The 24,343-nt window shown below is 45.6% G+C and overlaps 1 protein-coding gene and 1 long non-coding RNA gene across 2 annotated transcripts in view; both read left to right on the top strand.

Moving 5' to 3' along the window:
- The window catches only part of ABHD12 (abhydrolase domain containing 12, lysophospholipase), a 42,952-nt gene that overhangs the window by 1,439 nt on the left and 17,170 nt on the right, over positions 1-24,343 (top strand). Inside the window, exons 2-4 of the mRNA XM_040553678.1 lie at positions 17,239-17,363; positions 20,370-20,475; positions 22,609-22,728. Coding sequence (XP_040409612.1) covers positions 17,239-17,363; positions 20,370-20,475; positions 22,609-22,728 — 351 coding nt within the window. The remainder of the gene's footprint in view (positions 1-17,238; positions 17,364-20,369; positions 20,476-22,608; positions 22,729-24,343) is intronic.
- On the top strand, positions 3,136-12,429 carry LOC121068497. Its single transcript, XR_005818911.1, has 3 exons — positions 3,136-6,239; positions 6,906-8,102; positions 8,434-12,429. It is a non-coding gene; the product is annotated as an uncharacterized LOC121068497 (long non-coding RNA).

Here is a 24,343-nt window from a genome sequence, read left to right as displayed (position 1 = left end):
TGGGTTGATCTCTCCGTTTTAATGACTGTGCAATAGATCAGACTCTGTCAGTGCTCTGCTTTTATAATAACTTTAAAAACTCAGCATATTTATTCTGTTTGTTGAAGTGGATAACTTCTAGGACTGGTGGTAATCAAGTGATGGCTTGATCGCTTCTTCAACATCGCAAATAGCGTCGAAGTACTTACTGAAGCAGAAGCACTACGTCGGTGGCGGGCTCTGAACAGGTCCTGAGCGTGCAGGGCAGGCTGTTGGCATGGCCTGGCAGGCAGGTACTTGGTGGAAGCGGTCACCAGGCACAGCACAGCCATTAGAAATGCAGCATTGGGAAGGCCAAACTAAAAGCAGGGAAAATACGCTCCTTGTGGAAAGTTTTCTTGCATTTATTTCTCCTTCAGCGCTTTTAAAAATGGTCAGCAGGCAAGTTGTCCTTACTTTTCTCTGTGTTGAGCCTTTGAAGCCTGTTTCAGAAATCCTTGAAGTCCTGTATGCGTTTTGAACCTCTTTTTGTTTGTTTGTTTAGTCCTGTATTCCTTATACAGCAGTGTTTATCAAACTCTTGGTGTTGTAGGAAAGCCTTATCTGTTTGGAGCACACTTTCCCTCTTCCACATTTAAATAAATAAAAAATAAATTAAATCTCAGCGACCATGCTGTGCAGTGTTGCAAAAATGGTGTTTGTTTGCAACCGAGTAAGGACGCAAAGTGGAACAATCACTTGCTTATATACTTCTGTTACTTTTTTCTGCTCTCCTGGTATTTTGTCCTTCTTACTGACTTTCAATGGACCTCCTTTGACTGCTTCATCCCGTGAGCCTTCAGATGGTGTTTTGCAGGCAAGACGTCTGGGTCTGCTAATACCCTCTGGTTATGTTTTCTGCAGGATAGCAAATACACCGCTGAAGTATGAACCTGAGCCTGCAGGAACAGGAGGTCCAGGCAGAAGAGGGTATGATGCCCAGAGATTAACGGTGTTGTCCAGGACAACCACCCTGAGTCAGGTCAGATGGCTGCCTAGCCCCCTGTCCCACCTTTGGCAGCAGGTAGCAGTGGGTGTTTCAGGAAGAGCACAAGAGGAGGGTACATATACAACAGACCTCCCTTGGGGGTGGTATTCTGACAGTCATCAGTTATGTAGCCAACAAATTGCAGTATGATCACCTGGATCCTCCTGTTTTAGTATGCAAAGTTGCGCTGTTATTGCAGTGTTCATTATACCACTGGATATAAAATGAATATTTGATTGCGTTGCTGTTTTTCAGCATGCTTCTTCGGTTTTACTTCCCAGCTCACGGAAGCTGGAAAGAGGTGAAAACTGGCTGAGGCGAGGTTGCTGGGATGGCGGAGGTGATGTGGTATAGGGAGCTGGGGATTAGTACTGCAGCAAGCTATTCCTAGCAACATGCTTGTTGTTGAGATGGTTAAAATCAGCACTTCTTGTGGCTGTGGGTTCTGTGTTCAGGGGAACTGGGGCTGCCTGCATTTCATACAGCTGTTACCTAGGTCTCTCTGGATGTGGCTTTTCATCTCGTCTTTGAAAATGACATGAACCACTGTTTAGAAAAGCAAACCAACCCCCCAGTAGCCTGAGGTGTCCGTGGCAGATCCTGTGGCTGTGGAGCGTGGGGGGCTACGGGGGCAGCAGCATCAGGGTTTGTAATTGCAGTGGTGACCAGGGCATGTGCACTTCCCCAGCAGGGCTTTCTGTTTGTGTCCAGTGCCTCAGCAGAGGCTAAATAGCACTGTAACAGCAAATGTAAGCACTACTTATTCTTTCAACAGTATTTTTTATTTTTCACTAGCACCGTATTTGTCCCTCTGTTTTGGTTCAGACATATCATCACGCTGTGCTCATTCATCCGAGAGCTGAAATTCATTCTGAAGAGGTGGCCGTGCATTTGAACTACTGTTACAAAGAGCGTGTGTGCGCGTGTGCATATAATGGAGATGGGTATCTGATAAATGAGATTTATGTGGTTTAGGTGAGTGCATGCTGGAGTTAATGTGGCTTTTCTTAAGTGGTTTACAAACGGAAAGGAACAAATACAGGTGTTTCTGTTATTCTTCCAAACATAGTGGTAAATACAATATAATGACTATCTAAGAGCAGTAGCTGCTTCAACAGTCAGTGAACAATTAGTTTTTTAAAGAAACTGACACATTTTGTCTGAAACTATTAAAGGCAATATCGCGGTGCTAAAGAAACAGCATGTGGTACCTGGATTCCCTGGTATGTATGTTTTGTGTGGGTAGCCATTCCTGTAATATTGGTGTTACGATGCGTTTTCCACCTGGCGGTTTAAAGTACCCGCTAGCCGGTTATTAAGGTAGCGCTGTGTTTTGGGGATGGCAATCACAGCGGGTTCATGTTTGAAGGGTGGTTGTAAGGCCGCTGCCGTAACCCGTTTTTGTGATCGGTGGCCGTGATGTTTTGAGGAAATGCGTTTGAATAGCCTTAGGTATAGAAAGCCTTTATGCGAGAGCAAGGAGAATAAAGAAAGCCAGGCAAGCTTTTAATAATGACTTTGGTATCAAAGCAAATTCTCCTATCTCATTTCCGCTGAACCCTGATCCTGGAGGCAAACGGTCACATGAATATTACCCTTCTCTCCCATGCCTTAGTCCTTATTTGTACCTCATTAGTCCCAGTCGATAGTCAGACTATAGACCTGAAGTTTTTAATTGTCATTCCATAGTCTCCTACGCTGCTAATGATAAAACCTAGTTCTGTCTCTTTCTGTGCTGTGAAGCAGTGATAAGCTGCAAACCCCATATGTGTAAGCTCTGTACCTTGATATTTTTGTCTTGCTGCTGCATCTCTGGAGAAGCCTGCTGTCCTGTAGCCTGTCTCTTCACTTATCTCGGCTGTCTTCACCCTTATTGGCCCCTATTCCTGGCTCAAGTCCCCGCAAGGTGTATTTTTGGCAGCCTTCCTCTGGCCGTCCAACCCATGGATCCCACAAGCTAGATCTCTTTTTGTCTGAACATACGACAATTTGGTGTAATTTCAGTTTGACTGTAATCACCTGTGCTTGCCTCGTGCACAGTTTTCTCAGCCTTTCTCTGGAAAGGGAGAAGTCGTCTTACAGTACTTTTTTTTTTTTTTTTTTAATACAGTAAAATGATGAAGACTGCGAGGCTGAAGGCTGCTGCTGCAGTCTGGTGCCGTTCCCTCTGATACGGCTGAATTTTACTGTATGTTCCTTAAGAATCTTTTTCCCATTAAGTTTTGTGCCATCTTTTCCCTTCAGTTGCTGTCTTAAGGTCAAACCTTGCTAGCGTTCTTCAAGGAGAAGAGGTGCTGCTTGTATGGGGAAGTCTCAGCGGTCACGTAACCTTTTCACCAATTCCACCTTCCTGCTGAGTAGTCTCTGCTTTTGCAGTTGTTCTTGGGCAAAGTTCACAAAGGAGCTATAAAATGGTTTCCAGTTTCTTGCCCGTGCCTTCTTTCACAGTGAGTACAGGTTGAGCCACGGTTCCTCATCTGGGTGTACAAACAACTTGCTGTGTGGTTTTCTGTTTATTTATCTGTTTTTGCTACAATCCTCTTTGAAGAGGATACACAGTAATGTTTTGCTAGGATCTGTCAAAACTGGGATTGTGTAATTACTGCCACACATCTGGCTGGCTGTCCCATGAATGGCGACTCAGCCGCTGGGTCCAAAGCCAGGCGTCATTGTCGGCCACGTGGACAGCTTATGACTGCGAGTGCCTCTGAGCTGCTTGCAGGTTAACCAGTTTTGGGGATTGCACCTCTTAAATTTCTCTTTCCTTATGCTCATCTCCCTCTTTTCTTCAAAGATGTGTAATTCATACAGCTGAAATAGCAAGACTCCCTGCAATGTGGAAGAGTTATTAGGTGTATTTTGTTAGTGTTCTTTTTTTTTTTCTTGTCTTACTGATTTGTGAGGCCATCGTGTTGATACGTGCCTGACAGTTCTGTGCTTCAGTGTGTACCGTTGAAGCCTGTCTGTTTCCATCGTGTTCATCACTGAATTTGGTTTTTGTGTTAAATAGAAAACACAAAACTCTTTCAAGCATCTCTTGGGACTCCTAGCATTCTGCTGCAGATCTTTCTATATGATCTAAAATTTCTTTCCTCGGATCCAATCTTCCTGTGAGTCTCTGGATTTTCTGTAATAGAGCACAGCACTTTTCTGCTGCATTTGCTTCATGCTATGTCATCCTACAGTCCCTGAGCGTTTTTCTCAAGTTCCCCACGTTTCTCTCAGAGAACTCTGCTTGAGCACGCTTGCTTCAGACTCTGCAGACCGTTTGCTTTCGGGTTATATCCGAGTTTTGTGTGGGTCTCCTCGAACTCAATTTCAGTGCAACACCATCCTTCTGACATCACTTGGGCCCGTGGGTTCAGTTGTTCTGCTTTGATAGCTTATGTCTGAATTATTAATTACTGCATTATTATTACTCACTGCTGCTTTGTAATTCTTATAAGTCTCTCTTCTGCTTAGGAGCTGTATAAATTGTAGAGCTCTGCTTGTTCCGGTATACCTAAATTTCCCAATTTAGGGGTGGTTCTGGGTAACTGCTGGTACCACAAGGACTTTCTAGTCACCCCCGGAGTGAAGATGTCTTTGTGGAGATCAGGATCTTCTCAGTGTTATCCCAAAGTTTTCCGTCCTTTTTTCTCAGCTGGCTGCTCTGGGTTCCTCTGGTCATACCAGTGACTATAACCAGGGGCTGTGTTGTCAGTTGGTGTGATGCTGTGCTGCGCAAGCTAAACTGAGCTTCAACATCAGCACAACTCCTCGGCATCCAGTATGTGCTTTTCCTTCTGGAAGTCCTTTTTGCCTCCGATATCCCCACATCTACATCCAGCCTGTTCTTACACAGAGAGGATCAATGGCCTACTTACGACCAGCTCATTTCAGAAGATGACTTGCTTTCATGCTATAAATGGCTTGGAGTTGCCTAGCCAGGAATCTAGTTCTCTGCAAATGCAGCCCCAGGTCATCACGGCGAGTCTGTAGGTTTTCTCCAGGATGTGCTAATATGGATTCCTTTTTGTTGAAAGCAACGTTGTGGGGTTTTAATGAAAATTAATGATGGTGGCATCATTTCCTCTGCAGGATCTGCTGCTGTGGCACAAGCAAGAGGCCTGGTACACCCAAGCAAGACTTCTGTGCTAATGAGGGTCCTGTCCTGCCTGCTGAGCCCAGTTTCCTTCTAAAGGCACCGTGCTACTGTGATGTTCCTTTAGGAGGCTACAGCTAATTTACCTTATCCTTGCAGGCCTGAAGGGTGGGTCATGTTATTTTGGCAACCGTATCAGGATGTGAAATTAATCAATGGGCTTCTACCACGATTCCCTTAGAAATCCTTGGGTTTTGGAAATGCTGTGAGAAGCTGTGCTGTGAACGTCACGTTGTTGGTGTTGCAGTGGTGGATGACTTCTGACACCCAGGGCAAGGGAGTGCAAGCAAGGAAGGCTCACTAGGGCTGTAACGTGAGAGCACTATGTTAATGTGGCTGTGACTGAATCAGTACCGCAAGAAGATTAAGAGAGAGTACTTCTGGTGTTTTAAAAGGGTAACAGGAGACCGAGGAGACTTTAAAGTCATTAGCCTGACGTGGAGTCTGTGCAATTTTAATGGTAAGAGTTAATTTGTGATTCAGGGGAAGAAGATTTAGCAGCTAAATGCATATACTGATGCAAGTAGATTGGCCCTTTGGAAGGCAAGTGTAAACTGTGACAGGTTTGTCAAGATTATGGCCCAGCTGATGGAAGCACAGTTGGTAGAATTGTTTCTCCAAAGCTCTTGACTTTGTACCGCGGTTTATTTGTTTTATTTAAAGGGCTTGGATTGCTAACAGAGGGCATAGTAGCTATACTGGAAAGCAGCTCGGGCAGAGAGACAGCTGGGGATTGATCCCCGGGCTGAAGGGTGTGTAATTTGTGTATCAGCCGTAGCAGAGCAGAGATGGTTACTGCCGGTAAAACCGGGAGGATGAGGTAGCAAGCAGGGCAAGTCAGCAGCCCGGGGCAGCTGGTGAAATAGCCAAAAGTTCACCGGGAGCCAGGTGAGATGCAGGGGAGAGCACCGAGCCCGCAGCCATGGGATGGGTGCCGGGCACGGCGTGGAGTCACGCTGCGTGGTCACCTCTGCCCGCGGGCACCAGCCCTGAAGGCTGCAGCCCACCTTGCTTCTCGCTGTCTCCCAGCAGTGTTGGTCAAACACTCAGCTTCAGAACTCCGCTGCTTTAATGATGGCAATTAAACTTGTGAGCAGAGCTTCCTATTTTTAGCCCGCGTTAAGTGCCGTGATCATTTAAACTATGATTATTGAACGGAGCTAACAGGAAGGATGTCTGTGTTTACTTTTCAAATCAAACTGTTTGTTTAACCCAGATTTATTTTAACATTATAACTCTTACTGAGTGCTAAAGCAATAAAAAAGATCACTGGGCCAGAAATTTAACTTTTAAAAATAAACATTAGAAAATATTTGAGATGTCCCGCAGCTGCCCTCTCCTTGCTCAAAGCAATTATCAAATTGCAGAAGGAGAATTTTCGAAATCAAAAGAAAAGCGTGGGGGGAAAAAAAACAGACATCAAAGTTTTCTTCTGAATCTAGCAAATATCTTAAATGAAACCTTCCAACGGAGGGCATGCGGGGTTGCATAGAGTAAGTAGTTCAATGTCTACGGAGTTTATTTTAATAACAGAAAACCAAAACAAGCTTCCTCCGACAGTGGCCGATGTGCCTATTTGTGGTAAGTCACTGCCATGACTGAACGTGTGCTGAATGGCTTTAGGCACGGATAACAGGGCAGCTATTGCTCTTTTAGCCTCGTGCAAGCCCGGAGGTGTTCCCTCATGTCACGACGGGTAAGAGGTGACTGTGTTCTTCGGGTACCTCTGCCTCATTTTATTTAGTTTTTTACTAGGAGCAGTGTGTGAATAGCGAGAACTGGTGTTCCTTTGCTGGTTGGCCGGCCAAAACGTGTGCTTTGCCTTTCGCTTGTCGTGTGTTGCTTGTCTGTCCCGCACGGCACGTAAGAAGGGCAGCCAAGATATTCCTTCCTGCAGCATCTGGATGGTAGTATTAAACTCAGGTTTGCAGCAGCTGAAAGTACAGCTTAATTCTTCTTGCAGAAGAGATTGCTGTCGAATGATACTCGAAATGAGGTCGTGTGGAGTCTCATCTCTCATTGCTGGCAGTGGGCAGGATAAAGGACTTCATGTGGCGTAACTGGGGAAAAAAACCTGCTTGGAAGAAAACTTCTTTTGAGTGGGGTTTAAGCAAGCTGAGAGCAGAGAACAGCAAATATATTTTCCCCATCTAGAGGCTGATTTGCCTTCCCCTTGCGGTAAAGCTTCCCCTGGGGTGACTGCTCCAAGACAACGAAGCTTCTGCAGATGAGGGTGATGTAACCGGAGTTTCAGTCAGGGCTTCCAGCTCGCAGCATCCTTGCTTGGGGAGGAAAGCGTGTGCAAGGTGTTCAAGGTGCTCGAGTGCATTTCTAGACTGCCTTGGCATCCTCACGAAGGGAAGCCTGGCTCTGTTTTCTCCCCTACAGCAGTCCTATCTCTCTCTTTGCGATTGGTTTCAGAGCAGCTTTGGGAAGCAGGAGCAAAGCTGACAAGGTCAGTTTTGTGCTGCTGGATATAAAATCTGCAAATTGGCCACGGTCATTGGAAATACCCTGTTCTTTCCTTTGCAAACCCAGCAGAAACACGATGAATAAGCTTTTCTTTCAGGTTCTGATAGCTTTGTGCTGTCCCTGTCATAAAGCACTCTTCCCCCGTTCCTACCAGAGCAGGGAGCGCATACACTTTAAGCTTTGCGGTGGATTGAGTTCTAGTGCTGCAAAACGTTCAGTTTGCACTGGGTTTAAGTAGAAATATGCCAACACCCGCTTTTCACCTTCCTTGGGTGTGTTTCCTGGCTTGGCTCTTCAGATCTCTGTAGTACTAGTGAAGGCTGTGGTGCTCGTTGTCAGCTTCAGTTTCCAAGCTTCGTCCTTGCGGAGTTTTTCCCTCCCCAAGGCGATACCTACAGCTGGAATCCTCGAACAAAGCGCAGATGAAAGCAGGAATGGATTCATCTCCCTGGCTGCATGCAAAATAACCTGCTGCTCAAGGTATGTCGGCGCCTGGCAGCAGCTCTCTCTGTTCCTGCACCCGTTCTTTAATCACGGCTGTCGCTTCACGGCCGTGCACTGTTCACCGAGCCTCCCTTTTTAAGCAGGTCACAATTTCAGAGGGCGCTGTGACTGCCAGCTAAATGTGACAGCGATCAGCTGATGGCCAGCATATGTAATGTTTTGGCATTGTTTAATGTTCCCGTTCGCTTGCGTGCCTCTAACAGGGAACTGTTGGCTCATTGTAATCAAAATGTTTCACTGGTGATGTGCTCTGCATCTAAAAGGTGGCTGTATCGCTGCTAATACAAAAGCGTTTTTTTCCCTGCAGGATTCCAAGGAAAATTGGTTTCTGATCTCTGCCAGCAAAGGCAGAGCTGCTTAAATGGACAAACGTGAGGTGACCATCTTTGTGCATTTAGAAGGAAATTGTAGACAAGTGAGAGTGCTGCCCGGATGCTTTAAAAGAGAGCCAGAGCCACCGAGCATGCCAGGAGTGGTAATTTCCAGGCTTGGCTGGCTGGCGGCCGTCTCCCAAAAACCGCTGTGGGAAAAGATTTCATGTTCACAAGGCTGTGCAGCTTGGAAACATGGACCTGTTCCTACATGTGTATCCATAGGAACTGCGTCTGAACCCGTGTTGTTGCTGCACACGTGGTGGTCTGGCAGATGTACAGGATGTGAACAGGTTTACGTGGGAGCAGGGGAACTGGCTTTTTCAGTTATGGCCCTCTGTTAACAGGCAAATGGCTCTCCGTTCAACTGCAGTTAGGAACTGGGGTGGAGTTTTGCAAGTCTAAATTGGTTTTACTCTCCACCCTTTGTTTTTGCACCCCAATATAGGAGAGTGTGAGAGGGAAATGAGCGGCACTGCTTCAGTAAGAATCCCTCTTGGCTGCTCTCAGGCTCCTGTTTTGCACTTCCAGTGCTGTTTAAGCCTTTTCTCGATTATCTTTTTTTTTTTTTTTTTCCCCCTTCCATTTTCAGACAGCCTTGTGTTCCCCTGCTCACGGACTAGCCGAGGGTTGTGCCTTTAATATAAACCAGCTGTCGGCTGTGAAATGAGTGGAGAACTTAAGAATTCAGTAAACATTGCGGAGGGAGCGTGCTTGCACCACAGCAGTATTCTCAGTGCCAAGCTCGGCTAAAATCTCGCGTGGGTGACTTCAGCTTTGATAAGCGTCAGCAGCACTGCTGCGGAGCTCTGGAGGAAGCCTGTTCGGGGAATTTAAACGAAAAGATTTATCCTGGAAAGGCTGTGGTGCAAACAAAGCTGCTGTTGCACAAGATGCGTTGAGAGCAAGTCAACAAGCTCAAAACCCCAGTCCCCAGGCCAGCTTTTCTGTCCCAACAGTCGATTGTTCAATTGCCTAGGGTATAATTACTCATTGTTTGCTTCGTGCTTAAAATAACAGAAGCCTCTGCTCCTTTCCTCTTAAAACACAGCTTTCAGGTGAGTGCTGTCACGCACAATTAACGCGAATGCCTAATGCCCTTCCAGCTAAGTATTGAAAAGTAGCGTGGCTGTTGTTCAGTGGGTCAGTGTGCACTTTAAATAAATCACTGCTCTGAGAGGAGAACGCAAGGCATGGGTGCTCGAGGTGGGGAGGAAAGTGAGGTGTAGCTCCTGTGCCCCCATCCCGTGGGGTGTGGAAGTGCCTGGGGAGCCTTTCCCCACCTGGCTTCATTTGCTCAGCTCTTTGTAGAAGTGTTTCAGTGCCCAAGGCCCGTACGTTGCCTGCGGGCAGCTCTGCTATTTCTGGGCATTTGCGCCATGCCCTCGTGTACCTTTCCCTGCCTTTGTGGGCTTCCTTTTCTCACTGCTGCTCCCCGAGACCCTGCCTGACCCTCCGTGGCGTTTCATTGCTGTCAGCTGATGGGCAGCGCCTTCCCCTTCACCTTACCTTCCCTGCTGCCACCTCAGTTCCCCTTCTTGCTGCAGCACGGTCTTGATTCCTGCAGTTCCTCCCTGAGGTCATTCCCTATTCTGAAAATTGAAGCTGGTTTTTGAGGTCTTGATATCGGGAGCTTGCCCCTTCCAAATAAAAACCCCATTCATTGAGGTGCTCTCCTTTATTTAGAGAGCCAGATGTTGACTGGCAAGATGATGTCCTTCTTGGGGATGGTTGCTTTAAGTTAGTGCCTTCTCACTTGCTCGTGGTCAGAAGGAGGTGCAGAAGCGGTCTGAGAGCCTGTGCTGTGAGAGGGGAGCTAGGCAATGAGGCGGTGGGCTGGAGGAATTTGTGAGCTTCAAGTTTCAAACCTCATCTGTGCTCAGATAGTTGGAGCAACGCTGCCTGAAGCCCTTACCCCAGCCCAAAGGAGATGTCCTGCGTCCAACAGCTTGCTTTGGGGCTAAAATGGGTAGGAAAGCCTCAAGGAAGAGCTTGGGAGTAGACAGTTTGCTGTGGGAAGTGGGGAAAAAAACAGCACAGAGCCTGTCAAATGGACTTACCTGCTTTAATTGTGTTGTGGTTTTGTTCTTATTAAAAATATGATAGAAATTCAGTAAGGTAACGCAAAGTCTCTAGGCATTTGATTGCTGTTGTTAATGTAAAACAAGGGGTGGGATGCTGGAAGTGCTCGTGAGCATCTAGCCAAAATATGCTGCTTGTCAGCAAACACGACCACAATTTCCCTGGAGCTGTGCGTGCAGCTATCACTCTGTGATGCTGCCACGAACAGAGAAATAAACTGCTGCTTACGACAGCTGTTTGCTGCCCTACAGAAATAGCAAAAAAATAAAAAAAGGGGGTGGGGAGAAGAAAGCTTTTTTGTTTTTTGCTATAATATCAACAAAGAAAAGAATAAACTTCAATGGCTGGCAGTATTTTTCTCTGCTTGGAACCCCTCGAATTTCCTGCTACTATAAAAAGTTTTGTGGGTGTGCTTCCAGCTCCTGGGCGATGCAGGTCTGACAAGCTTTTCCCTCTGCCAGGACGCCTTCGCCTTCCATCGCTGCTGGTGATGGGTGTTCAACAAATCCCTGCCGCGTATTCCGAGGCGCTAGAGGTGGAGCTTGCATATTTGAAACCGTTCTCGGAAAGCATGGCTTGCCTTTCTCTTCTGTCTTTTAATGAAAACCTTTAGGGTTTAAATGAGTTGGCTTTCCACTGCCTTATTACTCCCATTACTCCCCTTGCTCTGTGTCTAATTAAAAGAGGAACAGCAGGGCAGAGTTCACGATGCCCCGTGCAGGTGGCTGGTCCTGGGCTGAGCCTTGGCGGGCAGAGGCTCAGATGCCTTGTTCCATCCTAGCTTTCTAAGGTCGATATTTAGAAAGCGTTTTGTTTGCCACTGTCTTACACTTTCTCATAGGTGCAAATACAAGCAGTTCAGCCAGATTCAGAGGTTCAGTTTTTGCTATCTCTGCCTACCAGGTAAAGCTTTATTCAGCTTTTAAAGCACCCAGGCACGCTCAGCTTTTCCTAGGAAGGCTCGCTGTTGGGTGAGAGGCTTTATTGGTTTTGTTTACAGACGGTTTCATACCTGAATTATGGAGGCTGTCAGAGAACAAATAGGTGCCCAACCTCCCTAGCTCATTTTAATAGCTGAAATCTCAAGTTGCCTTTTGCGACGTTGGTAACAGTCAGTAAATCCCGTCCTGCCCTTGGCAGGCGCATGGCATGTGTCAATAACAATTTATTCTCTGGTTGAAAACACCACAATGTTAGCCAGTGGATTGTAAAAAAAAAAAAAAAAAAAAAAAAAAAAAAAAAAATATATATATTTTTTTTTTTTGCTGTGTTTCAGTAGCCTTGCTCTGGAAGAGGGAGCCTATGGTTAAACAATGAATGGGAGTGGAGTGGTGTTCGAGTGCTTGACAAATCCTCGAGTGCTTTACCCTTGTAAAAATGTGCTCGGCACAGCTCTTTGCAATGTAGTGCCTTCGGTCTGTTTTCAGGAGGTTGCGGTCTTCCAGACTCCTTGTGTCCGTAGAGAGGTGCGCTGAAGTGGTGATACCGTCCGGCAGGCTTGTTTCTGAGAGAGGTTCGAGTGTTTCTTCAGAGAGAGATAAAGTGCAAGATTATTAAGAAGGTGGTTTGTTTTTCTTTTGTTAAGAAGTGGCAAAGGCATCTGGTAGATTCAATTTTCTTTTTTGTTTTCCACACCTTGAGCAAAGATTTTTAGGAATTGGTTGAAGCTGCACATACCAGGACAGTTTATGTCTGATTTTTTTTATTGCTTTATTTTATGGAACACACTTGGAAAAAACATGAATGCTATTTTAAATTCGTCTTGTTTCCAGGATTATGGTTTTGGTTATAGTTCTTTTTTTATTATTTTATTTAGATGATTGCTTCATCTCTGGTATAGCAAGATGAGTTTGGGGGCCTTTGACTTTTATTTTTGAGATGTTTTGCAGGGCACTGATGCTGTTTAAAAAGGACCCTAATGCCAAAGGGGGAGCTTGCTGCGATTCGTAACATCTGAGACTTTTGTGTTCCCACTGGCTTTCATGAATTCAAGGGAAGATCAATTTTCAGGACTGGGTGGATTTTCTATAATTCAGCCTCCTGCTCTTGATACAGTGCCTCCAGTGAAGCAGAACTGAGGCTTGGCCGAAGACTTCATTAAGGAGAATTTTTGTATGGCCGGGCCTGAAATAAAAGAGTCACGTGAGGGCCCGTTTGCCTATGCGACTTCGTTCTAGCACGCAGAAGCCAGGAGGGGACAAACCCTTTGACGTTAGCATCTCCTCGGTTTGCATTTGCCCGCACATAAAGCGGGTTTTGCAGCAAACCAGGGGAGAAGAAGACCCAAATTATTCTTGCGGTGCAAAACTGCTCTGTTGCACGTCGCTGCACCAGCTGGCCAGAAGCTGCTGTAGTGTTTTGGAGTGGAGATGAGCCCCCAGCCTGGCTGTGAGCTCGCGATCAGAAGCTGGGAGGCTCCCTCTGGATGTGCTTTCACGCAGTTGGAAGGCTGGTAGGCTCGCTTTTCTTTTCATTGGCAGGGAACAAGTGAAATACAACAAAAGGCTAATCAGCTTGGGCGGATCGGATGGCCTGCGTGGAGGGAGAAGAATGACCTGGTGCTCCTTTCCTCCTCCAGGCCCTGCAAGAAGGAGGAGCCCTGTGCAATACCACCCACCCAGACGTCTGTAGGGAGAAGATGGATGCTCCTGAAGATCTTACCTGGGCTTGAAACCACTTCTTGTTTAAAACAAGACCAGCAAGGAAGGCTTGCCAGTGCTCTTGATCCTCCTCTCTGGGGAGGAGTGTACTGGTTTTTATTTTTACTGAATATTTTCTGTTAGAGAAGTGGGGGAACATGTACTTTTTATGCCAATATTCATGTTGTTTATTCTTTCCTCTTTTAAAGTCGCTTTTGCCACCTGGTAATCAGGAGGTACTTCAACCAAAAATGAAAATGGTCTTGGCTGTCCGTGTGCCACGCTCTGAGTTCCTGCTGGGACAGGACTGCTGGTTTGCAGTTTGAACAGCCGATGGTTTGAGGGACACCAGAGAAACAGCATTCACTGGAACAAATGCAGATGGATGTCCTCAATGTCTACGAGCGCTTTGTTTTACCGTTGTCTCCCCTAGATGACAAAGGGCACGTAGGCTATGTGTATACTTGTCCATATGTCCGTTTGGGACTGCAAGCCCAGTGCACGTGTATTTCTGATAAATGTTGTCCCGTTCTTGCTAGAGTGAAGCTCTCGTGGTGTCAGTGTCCCATTTCACCCTAGGGCTGTCCTTTCACCATGGTCGTGCAGCTGATAAGGAGATCCTGATGGAAACTCGTCTCACGCGCTTCTGACAGAGAAGTGATTCAGGTGCTCTCCAGGGGAGGTGATTTTAATCTGGATCTGGATGCAGAGCATGCCTCAGAAGTGAGGTTATCGGGCACTTGCTGCTCACCAGACCCAGGAGTTTTCTTGGAGGGGAGTTTCTCAAAGGATGTTGTGGCCTGAAGTTCCACTGGCGCTGGTAGATGAAGGACAACACTGGCAAGGGAAACTCTCCTTAGAGGACCCCCAGGTGCTCCTCTCTGGTCAGGTACTTCTGTTGTCTGCCCAAGTGCAGACCGTGATCGCACTGAGTAAATATAGGACCTTTGTCCCCATATGAAATCCCAGGAAATGTTTCAATTTCTGGTGTCGCACAGAGGAAAGACCTTTTTTTCTTTGGTTTAAGTATGTCTGGAGAGGGAGTGTGTTTTTCGTGCCCACTTCAGAAACCCACGTGAAGCCAGAACTGCTTCAGATTTTACCTGTGTTTTGGGCAGAGGCCTTCAGCAAATCAATTTTTTTTTTCCTGTTTTATTTTGTTTAAGACGTTACCTCCGTTGTTCCTGGAAATCTGTTCATGATATTCTTCAATGTCTTCAGTTTGCAGCTGCTTATTTTCTAACTCACTTGTATTTTCTCACTAAGACCCTAAGACCAGTTGAGTTTTCTGGGGGTGAAAAGTGTGTTGCTGCTGCTTTTGCCTGAGCACGCCCAAAGCTTCCCGTGCAGGGCATTTATTTCTCGTGATAGCTTTTCTGCAGAGCGAGAGCCATTTAATCGGGTGAAATTGCTCGCTAAGGACTTAGCAGATAACTTAGAGCGGGCACACTTCAGCACCTTGTCTTGGATTTATCAGCAGAGGGGAAGCCGCTTGTTGATGGGCAGAGGCTTTGCCCTGGTTGCGTTTCAAGTAGCCATCTCCCTGGTGATGAGGTGTAGATGTCACACTCCCTCTTAGCGTTTGGCATGGGGTACCGGAGACAAGGAAAAGATGTTTCTGTTCAGTCTCCTAAAGAGAAAAAGTGGAAGCTAAAACCATTCCTTTGCTCTGATGACATTTCTCAGTGTAGTCTTCAGCAATTTCTCTTCCCGATTCCAGCTCGTGCCTGGGTCGCGTTCAGCGTTTCCGCAGGGGGGATGTTTGGAGAACCTGTGGTTTGATGTCTCCTCCTTGTGCCTGGAGGGCTCCAGAGCCAAACCCCAAAGGTTTAGCAGGGAGATGCTCTTCTCCTTGAAGAGAAGCAAAATACGATGAAGGCTGAGCAACTGAACCTCGGTGATCTCTCTCCCACGAACCTTGCTGAGTGACAAAAAAAAAAAAGGGTGCTGTGTGCTCATGTGGGGGTGGTTGTGGAAAGAAAGCTTTAGCTTGAGAGCAGAGAGTGCTGCAGTTGCCATTTGCCAGAGAGAAATACTGGGCGGCTTTTGCCAAAGTTGCAGGGGGTTTCCTTGTGTGCTTAGCTCACCTCATGGCATTTCTCAGCTCTTTGCTCTGCAGGCGCTGGCTCTGGAGGATGCCAGCTGGGCTGCTCGGAAGGATCATGGCTGTGGGCAGGCTTTGTGTCCTGTGCCTGTGCCCTCGGGACCTCTGTACCCTCCTCCTCCAGTTGCTGCTCTCTCTGGGGTGGAGATGGGTCACTGAGGCTCCGGTACCACCAACGCTGTTCTGATGCTGAGCCTGTTCCTCTGCCAGTCCTTTGCTGCGTCTGTTTTCCCTAATGCCTTGAGAAAGTGGGCTCGAGGTATGGAAACGTCGCTGGAAGCCTTGCTGGCTTTCCTCACGTCCCCACTGTCAGGTTTTCCATGGGAAGGATGATAATATTTTGAGCCTTTCAGCATGCCCTTGCTGCAGCCAGGCTTGGTTGTTGATGTTTTAATAATGTTTTTCCTCCCCTTTTGGAAAATGGCAGTTCAGGTTGTTAAGAAAAGGGCAGCAATTTGGAGGGCAGATGTGCATGTAACCCAGGACGTGAGGAGACGGACAGGTACCTGTGGGTAGGCAGTAGTGTGGTGGGTGTGGGTGTGGGGTATGTAGGAGGATAGCCCATTCCAGGCAAATACACGAGCAATCGTGCCAAAAGCCTAAAGGCAGAGTTGTGGGGAGGATTTCTTCTACGCTGGGTAGAACGACTGTTGTTGAGACCCTTGGTTTTAGCCTAGGGTTGCAAAACCTATTGAGATCCAGAGGGCTTTGGTCTGTGATTAGATTATTTCAATACTGGTTTTAGCTGTACACTCATCTCCTGGAGAAATACTTTAAAAAGAGGTCCTCTGTTTGATTGTTTCAAGTAGCTGACAGCGTTCAAGCCCTTTTAGCACTGCTATGGAGCAAGTTCAGCGTGTCACCTCCTAGAACCGCCAAACGAGAGAGTACTAACTTCAGGCCTCTTGGAAAAGTTGATCTCAGCCTTCAGCTGCTGGCAGGAACTGCCGATAGTGAAAAACGGTTGTTCGCTGGCCTGCGACATGCTTCCTGCTCAGGGCTGTCGGCTGGAGAGCAGAGAAGTGCTGGTGCCTGAAGGGTTTGTGTGCGTTTTAGTTCCTGACTGCAATGGCGCTCAGTGACGCTGTCCATAGCGTGTCAGGCAAGTAAATCATGAGAAGTACAACTTTGTGTATGCGCACACTCGTATGTATGTAATTATTCTGAGACAGTAAAGCATATTTTGAGAGAACTTGCTTGACTTCTGCTGTGTGCTACTTTGATTTTCTTGAAATATTTTTTCTAAAGGAGCTTACTCTTCCCAATCAGAGTACTTATGGGAAAGTAGAGATAAAGTCTTGGGGGATCTCAGGTTTGGACTCGCAGAGAATTGGTGCCACAGTAGGAAATCTCATCATGTTTTATAACTTAGAAAGATTTCCTTTCCAGGTCGTTGGAAGGTATGACCCCTTTTAGCTGGACAAGGCAGAACCTCTGCTCCAGTCTGTACGAGCGATCACGTGTAATTTTATCGGTCTGAGATCAGGCTGTTTCATTACACACAGTTCCTTAAAGTATACACGAAAATGTAACTGGAAAAAAAAATCTTGCTGATAGTGCTTAAAATGGTAAGTGCTTCTCTTTGGAGACAAATGTGTCATATGTTTCTCCAGAGATTTTGAAATCTGTAAAATCATCAGGAAAAAAAAAAAAGCTGTTACAGAGTGGTTTAGAATGTGATCAGAGGGGAGTTTCTCTTCCCTTTCTCGAAGGCGTGTATCATCAGCTGACAGCTTGCTTGGCTTCTGCTTCTCTCAAACAGCTGAGGCTGCGTCAACGGCTCCAAGTTAGTTTTGTTTGAAGAATAAATGAAGTTGTTTTCCAATGCACCAAGCACACAGATTGTTGTGACAACTGGTTCATAAAATTCCTGCTGTATTCAGGCCTTTCTTTATTTTTTTTCCTTCTTTACACAGGCGATACGGATTATGGTTCCGGTTGCGGAGGCTAATAATCTGGTTGCTGGGAGTGTACATAGCCATTCCATTTCTAGTCAAACTTTGCCCTGCTATTCAGGCGAAGCTGGTCTTCCTAAACTTTGGTAAGTGACCCGCTCTGTTGGGGTGGGTGAAGGGTGAAGGGGAGGAATGTCTTTGTATTTCATTTGCCTGCTGTAACTCCCACCCCCCCCGGCGTGTTTACGGCTTGTGAAGGATGTGAACTTTCACAGGCTGTAAGTTCTCCAAGCAGTGTGTTGGAGAGCGTTGGCTGCGGCCCTGGTGGTCTCTGTAGTGTGTTGCAGTATAAATACAGTGACCAAACTGGAGCCAGCTTTCAGCCCAGATGGTTTCCTTCAGGAAAACTGTACAATACGTCAAATACATTTTTCCAAAGGGATTAACAAAGCTGCATGAATAGGCAGCAAGCAAGTGAAATTAAATCCAGCGCATTGTTTTCCAGGCCATGACTCTTCACCTGAAAGCACTTTAGCAGAGTATTTTGGTTGGGGCAGAACAGAAGAGACCTATTCACGCAGTCACATTGAATGCTTTCTTTGTGTCTGTTTGGCCTCTGCATTTGGTCAAACTGGCTGTGGGATGGCTCTGGCGGGCTGGCTTAGCTCCCAGGGAAGCCTGAGTATCCACAGGGTAGAAAATGACGGAGCATCACTATGAAGGGATGCTTTTTCGCAATCTAAATTTGTCTTTTAAACCTTACTTGGGCTTTCCAATGAAGTCTTAAAATCTTCTCCTTTGATTGTAGAAACCCTGGCTAAGAGGACCAAGTGCATATGCGCTGCTTTTATATCACTTTTGTCATTTTGATTGCATTCTCTGTGTACTCTAACACCTTGGTTCGTGGTTGCTATGAAGTGTGCATGTGTACTTCTTGAACGGGGCCAGCTCTTGTGCTGCGATTGTCAGAACCGACAGCTGGGTAACAGTGAGTAACGCAGGTTGCTTCCGTTTTCATCACCTTGCTTTCATTCGTGGTGATTTTCATTTGCCCTTGCGGAGCTTTGTTAGGTCTCCGTGAAATTCCTGCCTCTCTTTATTCCCAAGTGATGAAAATAATTGTCCTGTAACACTCTCTCAGGAGTCCTTGCGCTAAGATCTCTGTGGTATTGTTCCCACTGCTTTAATATAATGGCAGTCACCTATTTACTTGTGACAGTACTCCACGACAACTACTTGCCTTTGTAGTTCTGTAGAAAGAACCCTTACTGGAAGCACACTGGGAAGTCTGAGTAATTGTTCTCCACTGGAGAGCGGCGTTTCTCCTTCGGAGCAGTGGTCGTGTTGCTTTTTAACCTCCTGAGCACGAGTCAGTGCTCTTCCCCCATGTTTTTCCTCCCCCTTTTCTGTAGTTTGTGGTCTGCATCTAAAACAGGAGCACAGAGCTTCAGGAAAGCACTTTCTGGGAATAAAGATTAACAGATACTGCATATGGGGAAAGTAAAGGCAGAGGGAAGTTGAATAGTTGTCCCAGAACACTGGTAGAAGTGACTCGTGCTCCTGTCCAGACCTTGACTACAGAATTCCCCCTCGTGGAGGACCTGCCACCCTGTGGGAGCACCCCCGAGTTGTGTGGTGACAGCACAGTGACCCAGTGGGTCTGTGGTGGCACGCGTGCTTTGGTTTTGGACTCTCGCGTTTGTGTTTGCAGGGGTCCAGGTGACCTACAGATACCCTTTTAAATAAAATAAATGCCTCTGCATAAGAGCAAACACGCTCAGGCACGGGTTCGCAGTCTAAGGCTCCGGAATTGTCAGGTTAACGCGGCCGTTGTCTGCTGTGGTTTGTGTGCTTGGGGAATGGTGTTTGGGGTAAGCGAAGTGAGATGTGGCTGTCACCGATAGCGGTGCTTCTGTGTGTGTTAATACAACAAAAGCTTTGGTGAGTTAATTGTTGTGCCACTAAATGTCCAGGAGACAGACTTCCTGCTTCTGCCGGAGTGGAGCTCAGGTGGGAAAAGCCTGAGTTAGTGGGAGAACAAAGTCCTCAAAACTGCTCCGTCCTGCTGGGAGAGCTCTCTCGCATCTCTCTTGGTGGTGTGTGTTTCAGAGGCTGCCTAGAGAGGCCGTACGGCATTGGTGATGGAAAAACAAGTGTTTAGACTAACCCAGTCACCTCACCTAGCACATTGCTTGGTTTAAAAGCAATGTTTTATAGACGCTGTGCGATAGGCAAAAAGTGCTGAAAATCTGAGGGGACGTTTGACGAGGGGAAGTTTGACTTTCCTGATGTTGTTCACGTGTTTGAGTCATTGACCATAGCAAGCAAAGCCAACTGTGTTCTATAGGCTGGGAAATGTAAAGCATTTGGAGGAGTGAACTGAGGGGGAACTGTTTTGTTTTCTGGGGCTTCAGAGATGCTCATCTGAAGAGATGAAGTTTTCAGCCTAATGTGGTCTCCTAAACGCTGAGGTGTCTGGGAGATAAAGCAATTATTTTCTAGTCATTGGAGAATTGGTTACCAAACTGCGTATCCTCCTCAAAGGCTCAGAAGGCCAGAGTTTGACACAGTTTATCTTACTCTTCCATGCGAAGAGCAATGGAGTGTCTGCTATTATGATACAGTATCTCCTTTAGACTTTTTAAACGTAGAGGCTGAAACCACATGCCATCCTGAAACACATCAGACATTAACTCTGGGATGCACCCTTTGTCCCAGGTGAGTTTGTCCCATCAGTAACTGTCCTTACTACAAGCAATAAAAGGCCAAATCAACTCACCCACCGCCCTGATCCAGCAGGAGTGGCTGTCATGTGCCTGGGAGACTTTTAAAGCAGACTGAGCAGAGATGGTTCGCATCTCTGGTACATGTCACAGGAAGCTTTGTCTGGATCCCCCGCCTCTTTATTTTAGCCTGCTTCTTTTTTTTTTTTTTTTGGTGGTTGCTTGCATCTTACCTTGCTGTCTTTGTTGTTCATATTTTAGTCACAACTGTAGTTGATTTCATCCTTTCACACGATGAAAAAGGTCTTCTCAGCACAGTGGACTGGTTTGTACAACTCTCCAGTGCCTTGGTAACACTGTTTTGTAAGAAAATACAGGTAAAAATTGAAAGGTTTCATTATTCTTCTTTTCTTCTTTTTTGTATTTCAGTGAGGGTCCCATATTTCATTGACTTGAAAAGACCACAAGATCAAGGTTTAAACCACACCTGTAATTATTACCTTCAGCCAGAGGAGGATGTAACTATTGGAGTCTGGTAAGGACACCTGCTGTGTGCAGTGTGTGCTGTACATCCGTAGTCTTTCCTTTTGTTCTCAGTATTGCGTGTCCAGTATTTTTGCTGTGCATGCGACAGCCATTGCCCGCTCTGATTTGCGGATGCTTGCATTTTTTCTCTGCCAAGTGGCTGAGTTCGTGTTGAAAAGCATGCAGATCTCTGGAGCTTGGCTGAACTCGGATCGATAATGCGTGAAACAAAATTGGACAACCTTTGCATTCAGAGAAATTTCATAATTTGGAATCAAAAAGGCTCTGCATTGCTGCAAAGGTCATGCCTCCACATCAGACCAGACCCGAGGAGTTAGAAGTTCTGTTATTTGACTGCCGTTCATAGTTTGTTTTGCAAAGTAAATGTGGGGGAAGATGGGAAAACAGGATCAAAGTGTTCAGAGTAGGAGGAAGAATATTCTGTGTACAAAACATACGTAAGGTTTGGAGAGTGGGTGAGGAAGGAACACGCCGTTTGCTCTCTTAGCAGAACAAGTGACAGTGTCAGTGCTCGCTTTTACTCGTGAAGATTTTTCTGGTCCCAGGCAAGGACAGTTAATTTTAGCTCCTTGTTAACCGGGACCAGCTGAAATGACTGGTTCTTTGTTTGAAAAAGGTCTGCTTTCAGCACTTGCCACATTATTAGGCCAGCTCAAACCAGCTTCTGCATCTGTTCCTCGTGACCAATTTCTACTGTGTCTCAAACCCAGGAGTTTCAAAGCCACAGGAAAGTCCCTGCTGGCTTTGAACCGCAAGAAGTGCCCGCAGTTTGAATGCATACACAAGAGCAGCAAACACCTGAAAAAATAGCCTAGACACTGTGTCAGGTGTGAAGGGAAAGGTGCTGTTGCTTAATATAGCCAGTGCTGTTAGATTTGTAAACTGTGGGATTTGGAGGGTTTAGCTGTGTGCGTGTACCCTCTATGTGTCCTCTAAGGCAGCAAAGTTTCTCTTTGCTTGGGAGCGTATGACCTTTTGAATGGGACCTTCACTAAAGTTTGGAGCCTTGTTTTAATATTAGCATAAGGTTTTGTATTCACTATGCTCCTGAAACAAACTCCTCAGCTGGCTTTGTTCATAAGCTTGCGGAACTATAGAGGCAGAACAGCGGGTCCTACAGCTGTTTGGGCATTTTTCCTCCTCAAAAACTCAATGTTTGGCTGCTGCATGCAAGTAGTTTGTTTTTTTTTTCCTAATGTGTTTTCCTATGTATTGGTTTGTCCTCTGATCATGTTTATGTCTGTGGGAAGGTGTGGTAGATGGAATTTGTCTTTCTTTGTAGGAGAAAGGAATGTGAGCACCTTCATACTTCTGATAGCTGTAAGCTGGCCCCTTTGTCAACAATTTGAGATGATTGTGGGCATGTACTCACTTTCAGTGTTTGTCTTCTGGAGTACTTACCCAGTTTGAATGCCTGCCTTCTCTTTGGTCTGTTGTTTATCTCTTTCCATTCCCCACTAGTGTTGAATTCATTCTAACAGGCTGCCCAGCTATGTTTTCTATTGAAGAACAGCTGTGAGTTAAAAATTCCTGGGTTTTCTAGGTTATAGCTTTTCTAGCTAAGATATTAAACCTTCAAGAACCTGGTATTTGAAAACAAAATACATTCTCTTCTCATCAGAACTTGAGCACCTGTTTTTCCTCAAATGGCCTTAGTCAGCTATGCCTCTTGTTTATCAAATGTTCTTTCCAAAATCAGCTGACTTTGGTCATTATTCTGAATATCTACTGACCTAGCTGTGAATCTTGTTTATGATGTACAAGTCTGTTGATTGAAGTAATCAAGCACCATAAAAGCCTAGGGGCTGAGATTCTTCCTCTAGAACAGCCGGAAGTTCAGTAATTGTGCTTTGGGTTGGTCTGGGAAGTTTGGTGCCTTGCATAGCCCTGGGTTTTGAAGGCAAAAGTATTGGAGATTAAAATGTAGAAATAACACTACTCACTGGCTTTTTAAAATGTCTCACTTGCCTGCTAAGAATGACAGCTTTATCAAGAGTGCGTGAGGAGTTTAACTCTGAGTGAATGAATTGATCAGGGAAAAACTCAAAATTGGAGTTGCAGACATTAATTAGCAACAAGGGAATAAATATATATATATATATTTTTTTCCTTCTGGATACAGGCATACAGTCCCTGCAGCCTTATGGAAGAATGCCCGGGGGAAGGACCAGTTGTGGTTTGAAGATGCTTTGGGTTCCAGCCATCCTGTAATCCTTTATTTGCACGGCAATGCGGGAACAAGGTGAGACACAAAACAGTAACGGCTCTGTTAGGCAGTGTGTTTTTTCTGTCTTGCTACAGCTTCAACACGTTGATTAAAAAAAATAAATCTAAAAGCATTTTGGTTCTTCTCCTTTCTTTTTAAAAGAAAGCATGTTTTAAGGCATGATGGCTCTCCATTTATTGAATGTGAGAATAGATTTATTGCATTATCAGAGAGATCTGATCCTGCACATGCTTTCTGTCCTCTGAGTGCCAGGAGGCTGTGATGCCTACTCGATCAAGTAGGGAGGAATACTTCTTTCCAGTATAATGGTTTCTGAATCAAGACATGGGATAGTATTACCTCTTCTGTATATATGCTTTTAAGTATATTAAATAAGCCTTCCAGTTCCTTTCATGAGCTTATTTTAGTAGTTAACACATTTTGAGGAAGGAAAATCAGATGGAAAGAGGAAGGTAATGTGCTGGCCTGTTTCCTTATTGCACATGTACAGGACATTTGTCTGGAACAGGAGCATTTCTAAAACTTGTAATCTTAGCAGCTGTGGTCAGGTTCTCTAAAATTTCTGGGTGCTAAAACCGATTAGTACAGCCTGGGGCTTCCTGGGTGTTTCGCAGTATCATGGTTTTCCTGCCACATCTCTGCATGATGCAGAGCTTTACTTGAGTTATTAGTACATGTGGGTTTTTTTCTTTACCAATATGCATCTTTCAAAGAGTATTGGCTCCTTTCTAAGTGCGTGTTCTTTTGCAGCTGATGTCTGCTTACAGATACTCTGGAAGAGCAGAAGCATTGCTGTAGTACAATTCTGTTTCAACTGTGCTGGTAGTGAAGGCTTCCTAGCCTTTACATTGCAGGAAGTTTGCCCTTTTTCACCTAAATTCTTACCTTAGTAGTGTTCTTTTTTTTCTCTGTAGGGGCAAAATGTGGAAGTTGCATGCTGTGAGCTAGGAAATGCAGGAGCAGATGGGACTTTAGAAACTGTTGTCTTCTCATACTGATGTCTTACAAGGTTTAATCAAATTGTTGCCTTATTTTTCAAATACTGCTTAGTTTGTTTTTTTGTCCTTATTGGGTGTAGCAAATGATACTAATGGAAACTGCTCTGCAGCTTAACAGTGGTAATTTAGGACCGGTATCTCTGTTGTGTGCTTATTGATTAGATTTACTTCTTGGCTCCCCCAGGTGTTACTGAGATAAAGTGCTGAGCTATGCATTGATTGCGTATCTCATGTTTTGCTTTACTCTGTGCATTGGAGGAAGCCGGAGTCATATTGGCTTTGCCGTTTCTGCTTTAATGTATGTTGCTGTACGTTTCCACAGCGCATTTTCAGTCTCTTGTGAAAGGCCTGGTTAACACAGCCTGCATCAATAAAGCATAAGTAAAAGGCACTGCCTTTGCTTTCTGGTTCAGCTGAGTGGTCTGGAGCTGAGGCAAAAATGATGTTTACCTGATGTCCTTAAAAAAAAAAAATTAAAAAAATCATGTATTGCACTTTGAGGAATGCATGAGAAGTCACCGGTGTGTGCACATCTAAGATGGCTTTTCAAGCAAGTGTATCTTCTTCCTCAGACTTGTTTGATTCAACTTGACTTCCAAGCAACCCCTTACATTTTGCCCTGAGTGGTTTTG

The sequence above is a fragment of the Cygnus olor genome, chromosome 3 (genome assembly GCF_009769625.2).
Source record: "Cygnus olor isolate bCygOlo1 chromosome 3, bCygOlo1.pri.v2, whole genome shotgun sequence".
NCBI classification, from domain to species: domain Eukaryota; kingdom Metazoa; phylum Chordata; class Aves; order Anseriformes; family Anatidae; genus Cygnus; species Cygnus olor.
Note: the sequence above shows the minus strand (reverse complement) of the source record. Positions and strands in the feature narration are given on the sequence as shown.